At 29.8% G+C, this 16554-nt stretch overlaps 1 protein-coding gene and 1 long non-coding RNA gene across 2 annotated transcripts; both read left to right on the top strand.

The window, feature by feature from the left end:
• The first annotated feature begins 575 nt into the window (after positions 1-575).
• LOC144573590 (uncharacterized) lies at positions 576-2479 on the top strand. The gene is made up of 4 exons (XR_013518038.1): positions 576-646; positions 1063-1096; positions 1186-1253; positions 1474-2479. It is a non-coding gene; the product is annotated as an uncharacterized LOC144573590 (long non-coding RNA).
• Positions 2480-12124: 9645 nt separating this feature from the next.
• Positions 12125-13129, top strand: LOC144573285 (putative calcium-binding protein CML35). Its single transcript, XM_078323028.1, has one exon. The coding sequence runs from the start codon at positions 12140-12142 to the stop codon at positions 12875-12877; it is 738 nt and encodes a 245-aa protein (XP_078179154.1). The 5' UTR covers positions 12125-12139; the 3' UTR covers positions 12878-13129.
• The last annotated feature ends 3425 nt before the right edge of the window (positions 13130-16554 follow it).

Genomic DNA, 16554 nt, shown 5'->3' with positions numbered 1-16554 from the left:
ATAAACTTGAGAGCAATATCTCTTTATTGTATTTATCTGTTGTATTGTGGGTTTATTGATGATTCCTATATGTGCATTAAATTACAACTTGCCATTTTACTTGATGCCAGTTTCATAAGCAGAGTATTCATAAAAAATTACATTGAGCATGAATAAGTACAAAAATAAGATAATATTGTTCTTTATTGTATTTATCTGTTGTATTGTGGGTTTATTGATGATTTCTATATGTGCATTAAATTACAATTTGCCATTTTACTTGATGCCAGTTTCATAAGCAGAGTATTCTTAAAAAATTGCATTGAGCATGAATAAGTACAAAAATCAGATAATTAAAATGAGAAGTTCTATAATTTGTATTGAACAGTAAATTTGTTATCTGCATAGCAGGTTATTCCTCAGTAGATGTGGTTACAATTATGGATGGCTTTGTTAATCTCTTATTTGTTAATTTTGTTTATAATGTTATTTGCAGCGTTCATCAAGCTGAAGGGAATGAAACTTTTGAGGCAAGTTGCTTTCTATTATTAATTGAACAATATAATTTTAGTTCTATTTTGCTTTTTATCTGTTGCATGCAGATACTTGAAAAGGCTTACAAGGATGACGACCATGTAGTGGATGTCAAAAGTCTGATGCATAATGGGTCTGTTTTATATTTATTTATTTTATTGTTTGCCTTTCAATTCTTTTAAAACTTAAATGGTTGTAAGGCATCTAGTTCCTCGTATTTCGTACCTTGTATGTTCTTTCATTTTATTTAATATTGTACATACCAATCTAGCTAGTTCTTGTTAACCCCCAATAATCATCCAACTCAACAAGAAACCCTAATACTTGGATGGTTTATCAGATAGTGAATAAAGTTGGCAATGTAACACTTTACCAATTTCACTGTGTGACATTTAGTGGTTCTAAAACTTGGATGGTCTCCCTTGACAACCTCTATCAAGAATTTCAAAAAAAAAAAAAAAACTTGGATGGTCTACCAGTTAATAGTTGTTATTATGGGAAGTATTTTAATCTCTTATTTGTTAATTTTGTTTATAATGTTATTCGCAGCGTTCATCAAGCTAAAGGGGATGGAACTTTTGAGGTAAGTTGCTTTTTATTATTAATTGAACAACATAATTGTAGTTCTATTTTGCTTTTTGTGGACTCAAAATATTGATTATTTCTCAACAGAAAAAGAAAGAGCTTGAGGAGACGGAAGAAAAGATTGCTAAACTGGAAGATGATCTCGGCCCACTACGGTAATATATCTAATTAAAATAAATAGCTTAATTTCTTAAGCGGCTTTCTTCTTTTTTAATTAGTTTTTTTTATCTCAAAGGTGGAAATGGTTAACTAAGCAGAGAAGTAAAATGGAAATTTGACCAAAAGTACTAAAGAAAATTTTTGGACTAGTGGTGTTTAGCTAACTTTCTTCTATTTTCATAATCTGACCACTATGAGCTTTTTATATAATTTCAGATCTGCAAATCAACTCGAAAAAATCAACAGCATTGATGAGCTAACGGCTATTGAAATATGGCTGAAAAAATTATTCTCTTTAAATGAAGCCAAAAAGGTACATCCTTTATGATTTTTCTGATCACACAAACTTCTCAATTTCCCTATCATTCTATGCACGTGAAGGCCAGTGTTAAAATTGGAAAGTAACTCAAAGAGGGCATCACTAGTAAATTGTAAGGTTTAATTTCAAAAATGATGTTTGGGTTAAAAACTAAAAATTAAATGCAATTCTTAAACTCTTGGGGAAGTAGGGTTTAATTTCTCATTTCAGCTAGGTGATATCAGATATATACTTGTACAGCACTATAATTCATCATTAAAATGGTTCTCTGCATCAGTTTATACCTGTTACAAAATGTTGAAGTATTGCTAACTTTCTTACTTTACTATTATAGGCAATCTTTTTAGAGCAACAAAGGAATATCCTCATCTCCCTACGCTCGATGAGGGGTAAATTTATAAACTTTTTTATTTATGATTCTCAATTAAGATTGTGTATTATGATCATCTTGAGATGAGAAAATTGAAAAATGCAGTACAGAAAACCTGACACGTGAAACGACCCTTCAATATGGAATTGCCCAATAGCTGCACCTAACAATAAAGGGATGAGATACAAAACCAAAATGGTGATCTCATATGATTGCTAATACATTTAATGCTAAATAACCTGCTACTGTTCCTTTTCTATCAACCACTATGAATGGCCAAGTGTTGGCTTTGAATTTTTGAAATGATCTAGCGTGCCAAATTAATTAAAACAAATCATGATATTAAACCCTAAACTCTTGAAGATCGATCCTTCGTTTGAAAGATTGTATAATCGATACCACTAGCATATCAGTAATTGACTATATTATATACTTCTTATGGAAGTACATAGAATTAACCCTTTTAAGTATCCTCCAATATAATTGAACCCCTTCAACTCTGAAAAATTCCTTCTAATTGAAAGGATTGCATACTTGATGGAAAATGTTTGTTTAATACAGGGATCTTCCAGTTTCCACCTCACCTTTGGTACAACAAACAGGTGGCCTATCAGAGGTACATTTCATTGAAGAAGTTGAAAATGATGTTACCGATGACTCCATTGAAGAAGTTGATCCAGAGCAGCTCTTTCCTAATTGTTTGATCAAAATGGACAGTCTGTGGTGCCTCTGGATACTGACATTTTGATATTTGTGTGATAAAACTATATATGTTAGTTATTAGTCGTGTTGGGTTAATGAAAAATATGTTATCTTGTGATTGATTTGATTATTTACCAACACTAGATACCAGTCAGACAACTGTAGCACTCAAGGTCATGAAAATGTACAAGCGCACCTTCTTACCTATGTATAAAGTCTTATTTAAGGAATTATAATCGTAAATCATAAAATCAGAAGAGCAAAGGGGCACGTCTCCAATTAGATAATCACATTGCAAATTCTTTGTTTCCGTGCTAAGACTATTTCTACATTTTTCCATTGCTTTTATAAGTGCTCCTATCGACATCAAATTGTCAAAAAAAAAAAAAAAATCATATTATTCTCTTTACTTGTTAGGTTTAAACACAAACTTCTGCAAAAAAAAAAAAAAAGGAAAAAAAAAAAAAAACAAGGATGAACAAATAGTTGCTTAAGTGAATTAAGGGAGAAATAAATGTTAAAGTTACAAGTATAATTTAATAAATTAATGCTATCCGTTTGCTCCTAAAGAATATCTTTAACTAATTAAGTACGCCCTAAATTATGGTGAATGTCTTTAAATAATAAAATATTCTACCTAAGTTGTGAACATCGATAGCTTCTTTTAATTTCCACCAAAAAAAAAATTTCTCTCTGAATAGTCATCATTATGCAGAACTTGTAATTTTCTTCTTAGTTTGTGATGATTCTATTGTTTTATTCTTAGTAAAAGATTCTATTCTTGGTACTTGGTACTAGTGAACTAATACCAACTTTGTTCAAACAAAAAAAAAATAAAAAAAATACCAAATTTGTAATGAAATGCGTGCATTTGGGGTAACACGCGGTGTGCTTTTGAGCAGACACTATAGCGTTTTTTTTAAATCATTATCAATTGTCATAGGTTGAAAATTATTTTAACTTTGATTGTTTGAAATTGTACCTTTCAAAAGAAATATAATTCCAATCTTCATTTATATCAATTTTCTATTCTTCACGTTAAGCATTCTTTGGATTCCTAAATTGCAAATAAAATCATAATTGTATTAAGAATTACTCATTAATCTAATAGCAAAAGACAACACTCTTTGTGTAAAAGGTTGTGGATTCGAAACTCGAATGACGGATTTAATAATGAACGTTAAATGGAAATCAGTTGGTTAGATCTCCACCTTTCTTATATAAAAAAATGGGTTTGAATTAGTGTCGCGTTGTTACACTCCTAAATTTGGTTAAATTTGCATTCAAAAGAGTCCGATTATTGAAGAAGAAATGATAGAGATTTGGAGTTTCTACTATATATCTTATGCACAAATTTTTTTATAATTAATATTCTACTTTTTAAGATTATTATGATTGCATAGAGATGCATTTGTAAGATCAAGTCGCCGATAAAATTTGATGGTTTAGATCGGATATAAAATATAGCAAATAATGCAAATCCAATAATTATGCCACGATGTCACCAAATTGTTATAATAGACGCAGGGGCAGACCCAAGATTTCCGTCAGGGGGCAAAAAAATATTGAATTGAGTTTAACTAATTGTGTACTCGATAAAAAAACCAATGTTTTTACTTATATTTTCCAATATCCTGACTTATAATTTCTGATTCTATAACTTATAATTAATATTACCAATCATAATTCAAGAAATTTATTTTGATTTTAACACTAAATTTAATCCGAATTACAAATCAAATATTCAGAGGAGGGCAAAAAATTTTCTTGGAATGTGCAAAGTCCATCCCAAAAATTACTTGGCACTTAATTGAAATTGTTTAGGAGATAATAGAAATTAAGTTAGATATAATTTTTAAACCGCTTCATTCTTGAAATTCCATTTAATTTCTTCTGAGCATCACATCAGAAGCAATATTTTTTTTTTATTTTGCTGAGAGAGTGCGATAGAGATTTCAGCGAATAAAAAATAAAATTGTGCCACGTTAACAGTTTAGAAATCTTTATTTTGAATAAAAAATCTTTATAATTTAAGAAATTATGTACATCCGTAAAATTAAATTAGAAATTATCACATCAGATTCGAAATCCATATAATTTCTGAAATAGAGATGTTATGAGTATTTTGCTAGGGTCGTCTTTTTGTTCTTCCAAGTTCAAACTTTAAATTCAAAGAACAAAAATATTGTTGTAGAAAAAAAGTAAAAAATTCTGTGATTTCATTTGTAAGAGATGTATTCTAGAGAGAAATAATTCACTCCAAATGAAAATTTTACCGCTTACGTAAAATCCATTTACCTTAATAATATAGAAACTTTTATCATGGGGTGTTACACTCTTACAGGTATACAACAAGTGGATTATTGGGTTTCGTCGAAACTTCAAATTCAACCCGATTTAAGTTTGGGTTGGAAATTAATTATTTCATGTCGATCCGTCTATGAACTTATCCAATCTATCTAATTTTTTAAATGTGGATTGTATGGACTCTACGATACAAGTCAAACGGATTGTAATTTTAATTGAGCTTTGTAAGGTACATTTATTATTTTCTATTTACATATAACATGGAGGGAATAACATTATCCCTAGAAACTAGATTAATGAGAGGTGGAGCCATGACAATTTACTAAAAATTATATAAAAAATAAGGTCCAAATAAAAAATTTTGAAAAAAAAAAGTAGTCAATTAAACTCATTATTATATTGCCCCCACTGATATAAATAATAAATAAAATGAGATAAATATAATTAAACATTAAGACATGGATCAAGGAATACAAAATGAATATATATTTAAACTAGTTATTAAGATAATTATTCAAATATTATCATTTAAAAGTTATAACTAAACATCAATAGATAACATCCATAAAGCAGAGACAGTAGTAATTTCATAACAATACTTCAACTGATGAGGGATCCAATTACACTCTATGTTTACAAAGTTCAAACAGTCGATCCAAACCGTTCAACTTGATGGATATGTTAAAATGTGCTTGTAGATCAAGTTTTACATTTTTCTGAGTTTTTTTTACTATTTATTAAGATGGGTACAAAAATTCAACGGTATGAATATAGCGATTTTATTAAATACTTAATAAATAGTAAAAAAATCCAAAAAATGTAAAATTTGATCTGCAAGCACATTTTAACATATCTATTATGTTAAATGGTTTGGATCGACTGTTTGGAATTTGAAAACTTTGAAAATTGAAAGTGTAATTCGATGTCACCAAAAAAGAGTGTAATTGAATCCCTTCCTCGTGATATAATATCATTTGCCGGTGGATTGGGTCAAGAAGGGTCTTTTAAAATAAATTCACAATCCAATCTTAAAAAACGGGTCAGACAAAGTCCAATTTCTATATCCAATTCGATGACATCACAATCCGATAAAAAAAAAATGATTTGGATTGAACGGGTTACCTTTTCTTCTTGTACACCCCTATATACTGTCATCCACTTAGAAATGTCATCAAATAGACTTGATCCATTATGTAATCCATCTGTCCGTATATAAAAATTATGTGGTCAATAATTGATTTAGTCTTTCCTACGCAATTTATTATATTAATATCTAACACAATTATTAGAATGTAAACGTATAAAGAATCAGTATTTGATTTAATGATTAAAAAAAAATATTTTTCACGTACCAAGTCATAAGTTTGAAATTCGGATAGAAATTTTAATGAACATTGAAATTTAGAAGGTTAAACCTCTATATATATATATATATATATATATATATATTTAAACATGAACTTATAAATAACCTGATATGCAACAAAAATGTAAACGAAATTTGATTTCTTTGTTACACGATTTTTGATGCAGGTTTTATTATAAGTCGGCGAAAATTTTAATAATATCGGCATTCAAAGTCTACTCAATGACTTGATGAATTGATGTCCAATAATAAGTGACTTCGTAAAAGGAAGTGTGCTATGAAAACGTTAATAAATGATTTCAGCTTATTTTGGCGTAATTCAAAATGTTAATTCCCTTGATGGTTGGTGTTAGATTCTGTTAGCTGTTGTCTGATTAATGAAACCAAATTTGTTGCGGACTCCATTATTAAATCAAGTGATAATAACACTGTCATATTGGCTTGATGCAGAGCACTGAGTTAAAATTTATTTTTTCATTTTGACTTTAGAGATTGTGTTTTGTTTTCGCTTTATAAATTTTATTGGGATCTGAACCGTTTTGATCTGTGTTGATATCGCGCGAACAAATTTAAAACTTAATAAATTTAAACGATTGTGTGAATCAAAATTGTCTGCACAAATTTACACACAAATTAAAAAATTTAGCTCCAACTTTGAATAAGAGTTTGTGCAAAGCTCTTTAGACAAAATCGGAAAATCCTCATCCTTGACTTTTTTTTGTTTTTTTTTTCCAAAATAAGCAATTAAAACAACTTATCGTGGACCTTCAGATATTTATTATACACAAAATAGTAGTGTATAGTTTATTAAAAATTGAAAATAATTTCTATGATTTTTTCTATACTTCACTGACATTTATTGATTTTTTTATTCTTTTTTTTGGAATTATTTCAACAAATAATAAAAAAATAAAAGATTGCAATGCAATTAAAAACTTAGAGGATATTTTTTTTGAAAACTTGGTAGGTGCTACCAAGATTATATTAATAAACTTGATTACAACAACTATTCCTATTACAACACAACTACATCAATAATTTTTTCTTAGAGGATATTTGCTGCAAGTAACTTTTATGATTTTTTCCTTAATTTATTTCTATTTATTTCAAATTTTGACTATTATTTTTTTTTGTTTTATTCCTAGAAAGCATGATTGGAGCTATCAATTTCAATAACTTCATTACACGTGTGTGGAAAAATGCTGGAAATTTGCTATAAAGTATTCAAATCACTTGGAATTCGTTCAAACATGAAATCCAATATGTTACATGACAAGACAGGAACCGGATTACCTGCTCTCAGAGCTGCAGGAAATTTCTGCTCCTAAAGTCACTACCGGATAAAACCGGAATCACTTTTAATATTTAAAAATTTGATCTCAGGTTCACCTTGAACCCACCCAGCAGTGACTCTAGGGGCAGAAATTTTCTACCCAGGAGTGTAAGAGATTCGGCCTCGACAAGACAATCAGTCTTACGCATTTATGTCTACATGAATAGTCTCTACGTAAATAAGTTTATGAAAGAGATATATTTATGACTAAAGTTATTTTAGTTTATAAGTAGAGTTATTTTTCTCACTTCTGTTAAATAAACAGAGAATTTTTTTTTTTAAATGAGATCATTTATATAAAAATAAGCTTCCGGTTAGTAAATTTCAAAGGTTTAAATAGCGTTTATCGCGTCATAGCGTGCCAGCTGAAAAAACAGCGCTATTCTCAAATAGCGCCGCTATAGCGCTGATAGCGTCATAGCCTTTATGGTCCGAAAACGCTATAGCGCGCTATTTAGAACCCTGGTAAATTTTGAATAAATAATAATCTTTTTATAATATAAAAAACATGTAAAATAAAAACACAATTGACAAAAATGTTTTACCAATGGAAAACCAATCTATTAGGGAAAGATATTTTACCAGTATAAAACCAATCTATTAGGGGAAAATGTGTTACCATGGCATGCTCGTATATTCTAATTTATATAGTCTAATAGTCATTACTCAATAACCTACTATGATCATTAGTTTTTGTCGTTTTGCCAAATTAGGGAGGACTTATTGTAGGGACGGTGACCTCTCTACCGAGTTTTTTAAAAATATCTAAATTTATAAATATTTTATTAAAAATAACCAAGGTTTGAGAAAATTTTTAAAAATACCCAACTCGCGGAAAAAATCCGCGGCCGGGATTTTTTATTCTGCCCCGAGGAAAAAATCCGTGGCCCGGGATTTTTAATTTTTAATTTTTTTTTTTTTAGAGATTATGTTGTTCAGTTTGTTTGGAATTTAGATTAGTTTGAATTGTTAAGTTCGAGATTTGTATGAATTGTTAAAGTTAGAGTGCTTCTGAGCTCAACTTTGTATCTCTGGTTAACATAGCAAAATATTTTCAAAAATTATGAAAATTGACTGACATGCAGTCTTGACATCGTAGAGCAAGACTATGAAGTTTCATACAAAATCTCAAAACAGATCGGAAGATCTCATCTCTCAAAAATTGCCCGAACTGCTGAAGGAATGCTTCTGAGCCCAACTTTGCACCTCTGGTTAACATAGCAAAACATCTTCAAAAATTATAAAAATTGACCTACATGCAGTCTTGATATCTTAGAGCAAGACTGTAAAGTTTCATATAAAATCTCAAAACAGATCGGGAGATCTCATCTCTCAAAAATTGCCCGAACTGCTGAAGGAGTGTTTTTTAGCCCAACTTTGCACCTCTGGTTAACATAGCAAAACATCTTCAAAAATCATGAAAATTGACCGGCATGCATTCTTGACATCGTAGAACAAGACTGTGAAGTTTCATATCAAATCTGAAAATTTTGAGAGATTTTGCTCTTTTCTCAGTGGCACTCTTTCAGCAGTTCGGGCAAATTTTGAGAGATGATATCTCCCGATCTGTTTTGAGATTTTGTATGAAACTTTACAGTTTTTCTCTACGATGTCAAGACTGCATGTCGGTCAATTTTCATGATTTTTGAAGATGTTTTTCTATGTTAACCAGAGGTGCAAAGTTGGGCTCAGAAGCACTCCTTCCGCAGTTCGGGCAATTTTGAGAGATGAGATCTCCCGATCTGTTTTGAGATTTTGTATGAAACTTCACAGTCTTGCTCTACGATGTCAAGACTGCATGTCGGTCAATTTTCATGATTTTTGAAGATGTTTTGTTATCTTAACCAGAGGTGCAAAGTTGAGCTCAGAAGCACTCTAACTTTAACAATTCATACAAATAAAATTCATACAAACCTCCAACTTAACAATTCAAACTAATATAAATTCCAAACAAACTGAACAACATAATCTCTAAAAAAAAAATTAAAAATCCCGGGCCGCGGATTTTTTCTGCGGGTTGGGTACTTTTAAAAATTCTACCTTGGTTATTTTTAAGAAAATATTTATAAATTTGGATATTTTTAAAAAACTCGGACCTCTGTAACACAAGTTTTTATTGTTGAATAAGATGCTAAAGTTGTTTTTGGAATTTTGTTTCCAATTTTTTTAATAAAAATAAAAGTGTGAACTTTTAAAATGAGATAAAAAAATCTTGCATTTAAAAAAAACTTGAAGTAAAATACATTTATAATGTAAACTTGAAGTAATATATATTTATAATGTAAACATGAACTAATATATATTTATAATGTAAACTTGAAGTAATATATATTTATAATGTAAACTTGAAGCAATATATATTTAAAATAAACTTGAAGTAATATATATTTAAAATGTTGGTAATGTGACATGAATCAGTAAACTTAAAGCTTGATTTTTTTTTTTTTAATGAAATATAGATTACAAAAACCAACATAAAAATTTTAAAAATATATAAATGTACTATTTTTCAGTTAGGTAACAATGTATCAAATATGGTGTAATTTGATAATCGTTTGATCACCGTGAAACACTTATAACTAAGTCGTCAAATTGAAAATACTGGATTTTAAATTACTTGAAATTCACATGCGAGCAAAACACCACAAGATACTTTCTAAGATGATTGCCGCGTAAAATCTGGAATCATCGAAGTCCACTTGTAATCATTGGATTCTGTTTAAAAAAAACGGTCGATAAAATTTGTAACTACGCAGTCTCCTAAGAATAATATTAGTCAAATAAATTTTTAAATCACCGCTGCAGGAGCATTATGCTCAATCAAAAACAGGAAATATATAATCAGAGAATATTAACAGAAAAACAAAATTTAACACAACCAACATCCGCCCTGCCAGTGCCAGCAACTAATTATTTTACCTTAAAATAAACTCATAAGATATGGTCCTAGGCAACTGATTTTCTGTGCCACTAATGCTTGCTACAAGCCTACAACGAGGTAGGTGTGTCTCTCAACATGCACTGTTTATTACACCTAAAATTATCGAATTATTCTTTATATAATTTTATATGAATATACACATTTTTTTATATATTATTTCAATTGTAAAATAACTAATTGTATTGAATTATAACAACTTTATACCTGAATCATGAATCTTAATTATATCTTTCTGAATTATTTTTGTATTCCAAATTTGTCATTATGACCGTATTGGTCATTATTATATTGATCAAAACATTAGTTCATCACAGTAGAAGTTTCTCAATCACTAAATTTTGTAAGATTTGTGTTACAATAAGTTGTTAATGGAATGCTGACAAAAAACGTGAAAGAAACATCATATTACATTGATATAAAATTTATTATTATTGCCGAAAAGAAATAGAAATAGAAATAGGTGGTGTAAAGTAATTTTTTTAAAATAGAATCAAATTTAAATATTTTAACAAAACAAGTACACTGAATTTTGTTTTTATGAAAAACATCTCCAGTGATCCGGTAGATCGGTGGAGGAAAAAAAATAAGCATAGCAAGCATGCACAGTAAGCATAGTAGCTGCTTCCACCGATCCACATGATCAGTGGAACTATTTTTCATAAAAACCAAATCCAACTTGTTTATTTAAATTTAATTCTATTTTAAAGAAAATATAAAGTATCACCTTTTCCCAAAGAAACTCTGACACAAGCTATAATTTATGTTTTTGGAAAAAATTATTATTTAAAATATTTGTCTTATGCACTTTCATTAATCTTGCAATTTAATATAGACTTAAAATAATCTTTGTTTATTATTATTATTATTATTTTCAAACAATTTCTAAAGAATTGTTTTTAATAAAAAATGTTAATCAAGTCATTAACTATTTAATAATTCTTAAATAATTACTTCTTTTGAATTTAGAGAATGTGATCTTTTATGAAAAATATTGTTTTTGTCACTAGATCAAAAATTGATTTTCATTTTTAGTAAAATTGTTATTTCTATTTTTGCAATTTAATAGTTTCAATACATCATTGGAGTTTTCAACTTTGAAATATCAGTGTCGAAGAAAGGTCTTATAATAATATAATTTTTGGCAATGTGACTATTTAAGTCATTATCTCGACAGAAAAGAAAATTCCAGAAAAAAGAAAAAAAAAACACGAGACGAAATAACTTTACGAACTGAAATCCAATCCAAAGTTTGAAGAATACACTCAATACAGCTAGCTCAAGACCACACCGAAGTTCACAAACAAGAATGCCACAAAAGTTATGACTCTCTGTTTACACATTTCCCAATCCGACGAAAGCGACATGCTCGCTAGTCCTTAGTCGTGGCCGACTTGTCTTTCATTAATTTCCATTCCCCCTTAATCCAATCATTTAATCCCGTAACAGTACCTCTATAACTTCCCGTATAGCAAGCGTGTTCTTCATAAAATACACCACATCCCATTCTCTATAGATCACTCGCTACATCATGTAATACACCAACCATGGTTAGAGAAAACTATATACTCAACTCGTCTCTCTCAACAATTCGCATAGTAGGAAGCTTCGACGAAGCTCACTCCCATCCCACTCTCTCCTCCTCTTTATCACCCCCTCCTTCCCCCCTCCTTCCTTTCAACCGCTCCCATTTGACATTTTCTCACCTCCTCCTCCTGTCCACCTACCTCCTTTGTGCAATGAAGCTCTCCGTTGCATCATTCCTCTCTAACCTCACCTCTAAAAAGCACAAGTCCAAGAAGAGTCGGTCCATTTCCCGCCAAGATGGTCGCTCCTTTGATTCAACCACATCCTCTTCAGACGAGTCCATCTGTTATCATCTCCAGTCCACGCCGAAATCCGTTCTCCATTCCGCTCTCAACGACCTCAAGATCTCTCGCCAGGAGCTCGAGACCGTGCTTCGTCGCATCTGTACGGATCCCCCAACCGACGAGGAGGTCTCCGCAATCGTTGCGGCCGGAGATGGCCAGGGGTGCATATCCATAGCGGATCTCAGCAAGATCTGCGAGGCTGATGGTGAAGAAGAGCTCAAAGAGGCGTTTAAGGTATTCGACGCGAATGGAGACGGTAAGATCTCAGCTGAGGAGCTTCTAGAGGTTTTTGCCGCCATGGGAGATGCTTGTACGATAGACGATTGTAAAAAGATGATAGGAGGTGTTGATTCAGACGGAGATGGTTTGGTTTGTTTTCGTGATTTTTCAAGGATGATGGAAGCAAGAGGGTGAAAGAAAGGGTGGTTAACAGATTTTGTAAAATTATATGGCTTTTAGTGAAAAAATTACGCAAGTAATTATCAAGTATCAATCCCATCCTATATTGTTTTTGGCACCATCTGTCAAATATCTTTGCAGAAGAGGCGAAGAGGCAACGAAATTAGTTTGTTCTTTTTTTCTTTCTTCCTTTTGTACGGGGAATTTAACAATTACGTTGTGACTGTATCGAGTTTAATTTGTATTACATGTGATTGCTCAAGAGAACTTTTTAGAATTATTATAGAGTTTGGATAATATAACATCGGTGTTATTTTAGTCTACATAATACCAACTCTAAAATCTATCAAATCGACTTCAAACAGTGAATTCAAACTGTTCAAACCGATTTACTTCATTAGTTGTATGTTTACATGCAAAATTTATAATTTTTTGAATTTATTTAGTATTAAATCAAGCGGTCAAATGTGTGAGTTTTTAAGTTAATTTTAATACATTCATTTTATAATATTTTTACCGCTTGATTTAATACTAAAATAGCTTGAAAATATAAAAAAAATTGTATGTAAACTCATCACTCATAATGTAAATTGATTTGAACGGTTTAGATTAGTTGTTCAAAGTCGATTTGATAAGTTTTAGAGTTGGTGTTATATAAGTTAAAATGACTCTGATGTAATATTAGTCAAACTCATTATTATAATCGACTTATACGTATAACACCGTAGGTGTCAGTTCTAGGGAACCTGCTAGCATGCTACGCGTAGCATAGAGGGCCTCCGTGCAACGATTTAATATTCGACTTTTCAAAATCTTAACGGTCGATCCGAACCGTTCATCTTGTTCTCCATATTAATATGTGTTTGGAGACCAAATTTTACATTTTTTTAGAATTTTTTTACTATTTTTTTAGATTGATTGAAAATCGCTGTTTTTTTATGGTTCAGATTTGCTGAAAACAGTGATTTTCAATAAATCTAAAGAAATAGTAAAAAATTCCAAAAAATGTAAAATTTGGTCTCCAAACACATATTAATATGGAGAATAAGATGAACGGTTCGGATTGACCATTAGGATTTTGAAAGGTCGAATATTGAGCCGTTGCACAGAGGCCTTCTATGCTATGCATAGCATATTAGCATATTCCCAGTTCTAGTTATGTTTTAATATATATGATCCAAACTTGAAGAAATTCATGTTAATATAAGATTCCAAACAAGTTCTAAGATGGAGATTGCTTGGACGGTTAAAAGGCCCCATTAAATTTTCACATATTTTCTTCATTTTAAGAAAGATAAATTACTTTTTAGAGAGTAAAAATTGAACTTTATTTTATTGGTACTTTGCGTAGTAAAATAATTAGATATTGCTGGCATTGACAACGATTATTTATTTTGAGGATATGTTTGAAAATAGAATAAAGTTAATGGATAACAAAATAATTATTAATTTATGTGAGTGGAAACAAGACCTAATTTGCTCTAATTTTATTTCAAATGAGAGTAAAGTTACACACTGAGAGAGTTTGGTGAATATAATTTAAAAAATCTATCGTATTTGTTTGGGCAAGAAATTCAAATAGTTGGAAATGATCTGTTTCACAAGTAAAAATTTATACATAATTTTTAAATTTTTGAAATAATTTAGTACAAAGTGAAGTGGGAAATTTTTTTTTTGTAAGTTATTTTAATAGGAATATGCTAACATGCTACGCGTAGCATAGTTCCCCTCCGTGCAATGACTCAATATTCGACTTTTCAAAATCCTAATGGTCGATCCGAACCGTTCATCTTGTTCTCCATATTAATATGTGTTTGAAAACCAAATTTTATATTTTTGGAAAAAAAATTACTATTTTTTTAGATTTATTGAAAATCGCTGTTTTTTTATGGTTCAGATTTGCTAAAAACAGCGATTTTCAATAAATCTAAAAAAATATTAAAAAATTCCAAAAAATATAAAATTTGGTCTCCAAACACATATTAATATGGAGAACAAGATGAACGGTTCGGATCGATCGTTACTTTGTACCGAATGAATTCGAAAATTTCATAATTTTACATTTACACTCATCACTCGTGAAATATGTCGGTTTTAACATTTTCAATTCATCATTTAAAAAAAAAAACTCGTCATTTAAAACAATTCAATAAATTTTTAGAGTTGTATTCATCAAATTTTTTTGATGAGCACACCACAAGCTAACTTTACACTCAACACTCATGAAATATGTCGGTTTTAACATTTTCAATTCGTCATTTTAAAAAAAAAAGTTCGTCATTTAAAACAATTCAATAAATTTTTAGAGTTGTGTTCATCAAATTTTTTTGATGAGCACACCATGCGCTAACTTTGTTCTCAAACAAGAACGGAATTAAGAATTACTTTACTATATTAATTTATGTATTATGTAAAGGTGAAAATAAAAGTAATATCCGTATTAATTATTTTCTTACTCTAAAAAAGTCCAAATGAATAAAGGGATCTCCTTATTAATTTATTTACCTCTCCTAAAATAGACTAATGATTTTGATAATGATATTATTGTCTTTTATCCAAAAACATGTTATTATTATTACTTTAGTATTTTGTGCAAGGACCGTTTCTATTTGAATAACAATAGTATAATAGATATAGTGCGTTGCACTACAAGAGACTTGATGGTTGATAAAAATATTAGTTCGAATAGTTAAATCATAAATAGTATAAAAATAAAAGGAGTTTATAAAAAAAAAGTATATATTTTATAGTTGACTCCGTATTTTTTTTAAAGAAAAAAAATTAAAGTAAGAGTATTGCGTACATATTGACTCCTATATATTATTAATCCTACCTACACCGCTGATTAAGCCTCACTCAAGAAATATTTATATTGCAAAAAAAAGGATTGAATTTTAATCTTCAATGCTTCTATTTAACTAGAGAGACTAGTTTACTATCCTGTTATTCCAGATGAAATTGAAGTTGCCAAAGGGACTCTTACATTTAAATAATTAAAAAAAAAAAACAGAATTTGAACTGGTGGTTTATAATTAAAATGTTCTGATCTTGATCTAAATTTCCATTCAATTTTTTGTGAGTTTTTTAATTTTCAATATATTATATTTAATATTTAACTCAATTGGTTTTCTAGATTGAATTTCTTTAGCGAATTTAGTTTGATTTGTTCCTCCATTGCTGCTCCCTGGAGGTGCTGATGTGATAAAAATCATCCTCTGGCTTGTTTGACATATAATTTGCATAGTTTATTTTCATGATATATATCATGAGGGAGTGCTGATCAAATAAATTTTATTCAGAGTTGAATGACTATGTACGAATTTCTCCAACATTTAAAAAAAAAATCCAGTAGCCTGAACGTTTTTTTTGCTTTTGGTTTTTGGTTTTGGTTCAATTGGAGTAGGAGACAAACCCAATTTTTAAAATTTGTCTTTAAGTTTTTATTTTATTTTTATTTTTAGTTAAAGTCCTTCACCATGTTTGGTTGTGGCCTAAAGGGTGAAATAAGAAGTTTAGGCCTCGTTATTCCACCAAATATGTCTTAATTGAGCCGGCTTAATGATAGACCTAAATTATATACATATTCGATCTGATTTTTATCATGAAATAACATCAAATATCTTGTATTTTGAATATAAAGTGAATAGAATGCACCTAGGATTAAGTTACTGCGTTTGTTTGGTTTTAATTTG

This window comes from Carex rostrata, chromosome 21, assembly GCF_964058835.1.
Source record: "Carex rostrata chromosome 21, lpCarRost1.2, whole genome shotgun sequence".
NCBI classification, from domain to species: Eukaryota; Viridiplantae; Streptophyta; class Magnoliopsida; order Poales; family Cyperaceae; genus Carex; species Carex rostrata.
The sequence above is the reverse complement of the archived record's forward strand: the minus strand, read 5'-3'. Positions and strand labels throughout refer to the sequence as shown.

Bases quoted from the DNA above. Each gene is read 5' to 3' on its own strand.
- LOC144573285 (XM_078323028.1), top strand. From the start codon at position 12,140: ATGGTTAGAGAAAACTATATACTCAACTCGTCTCTCTCAACAATTCGC.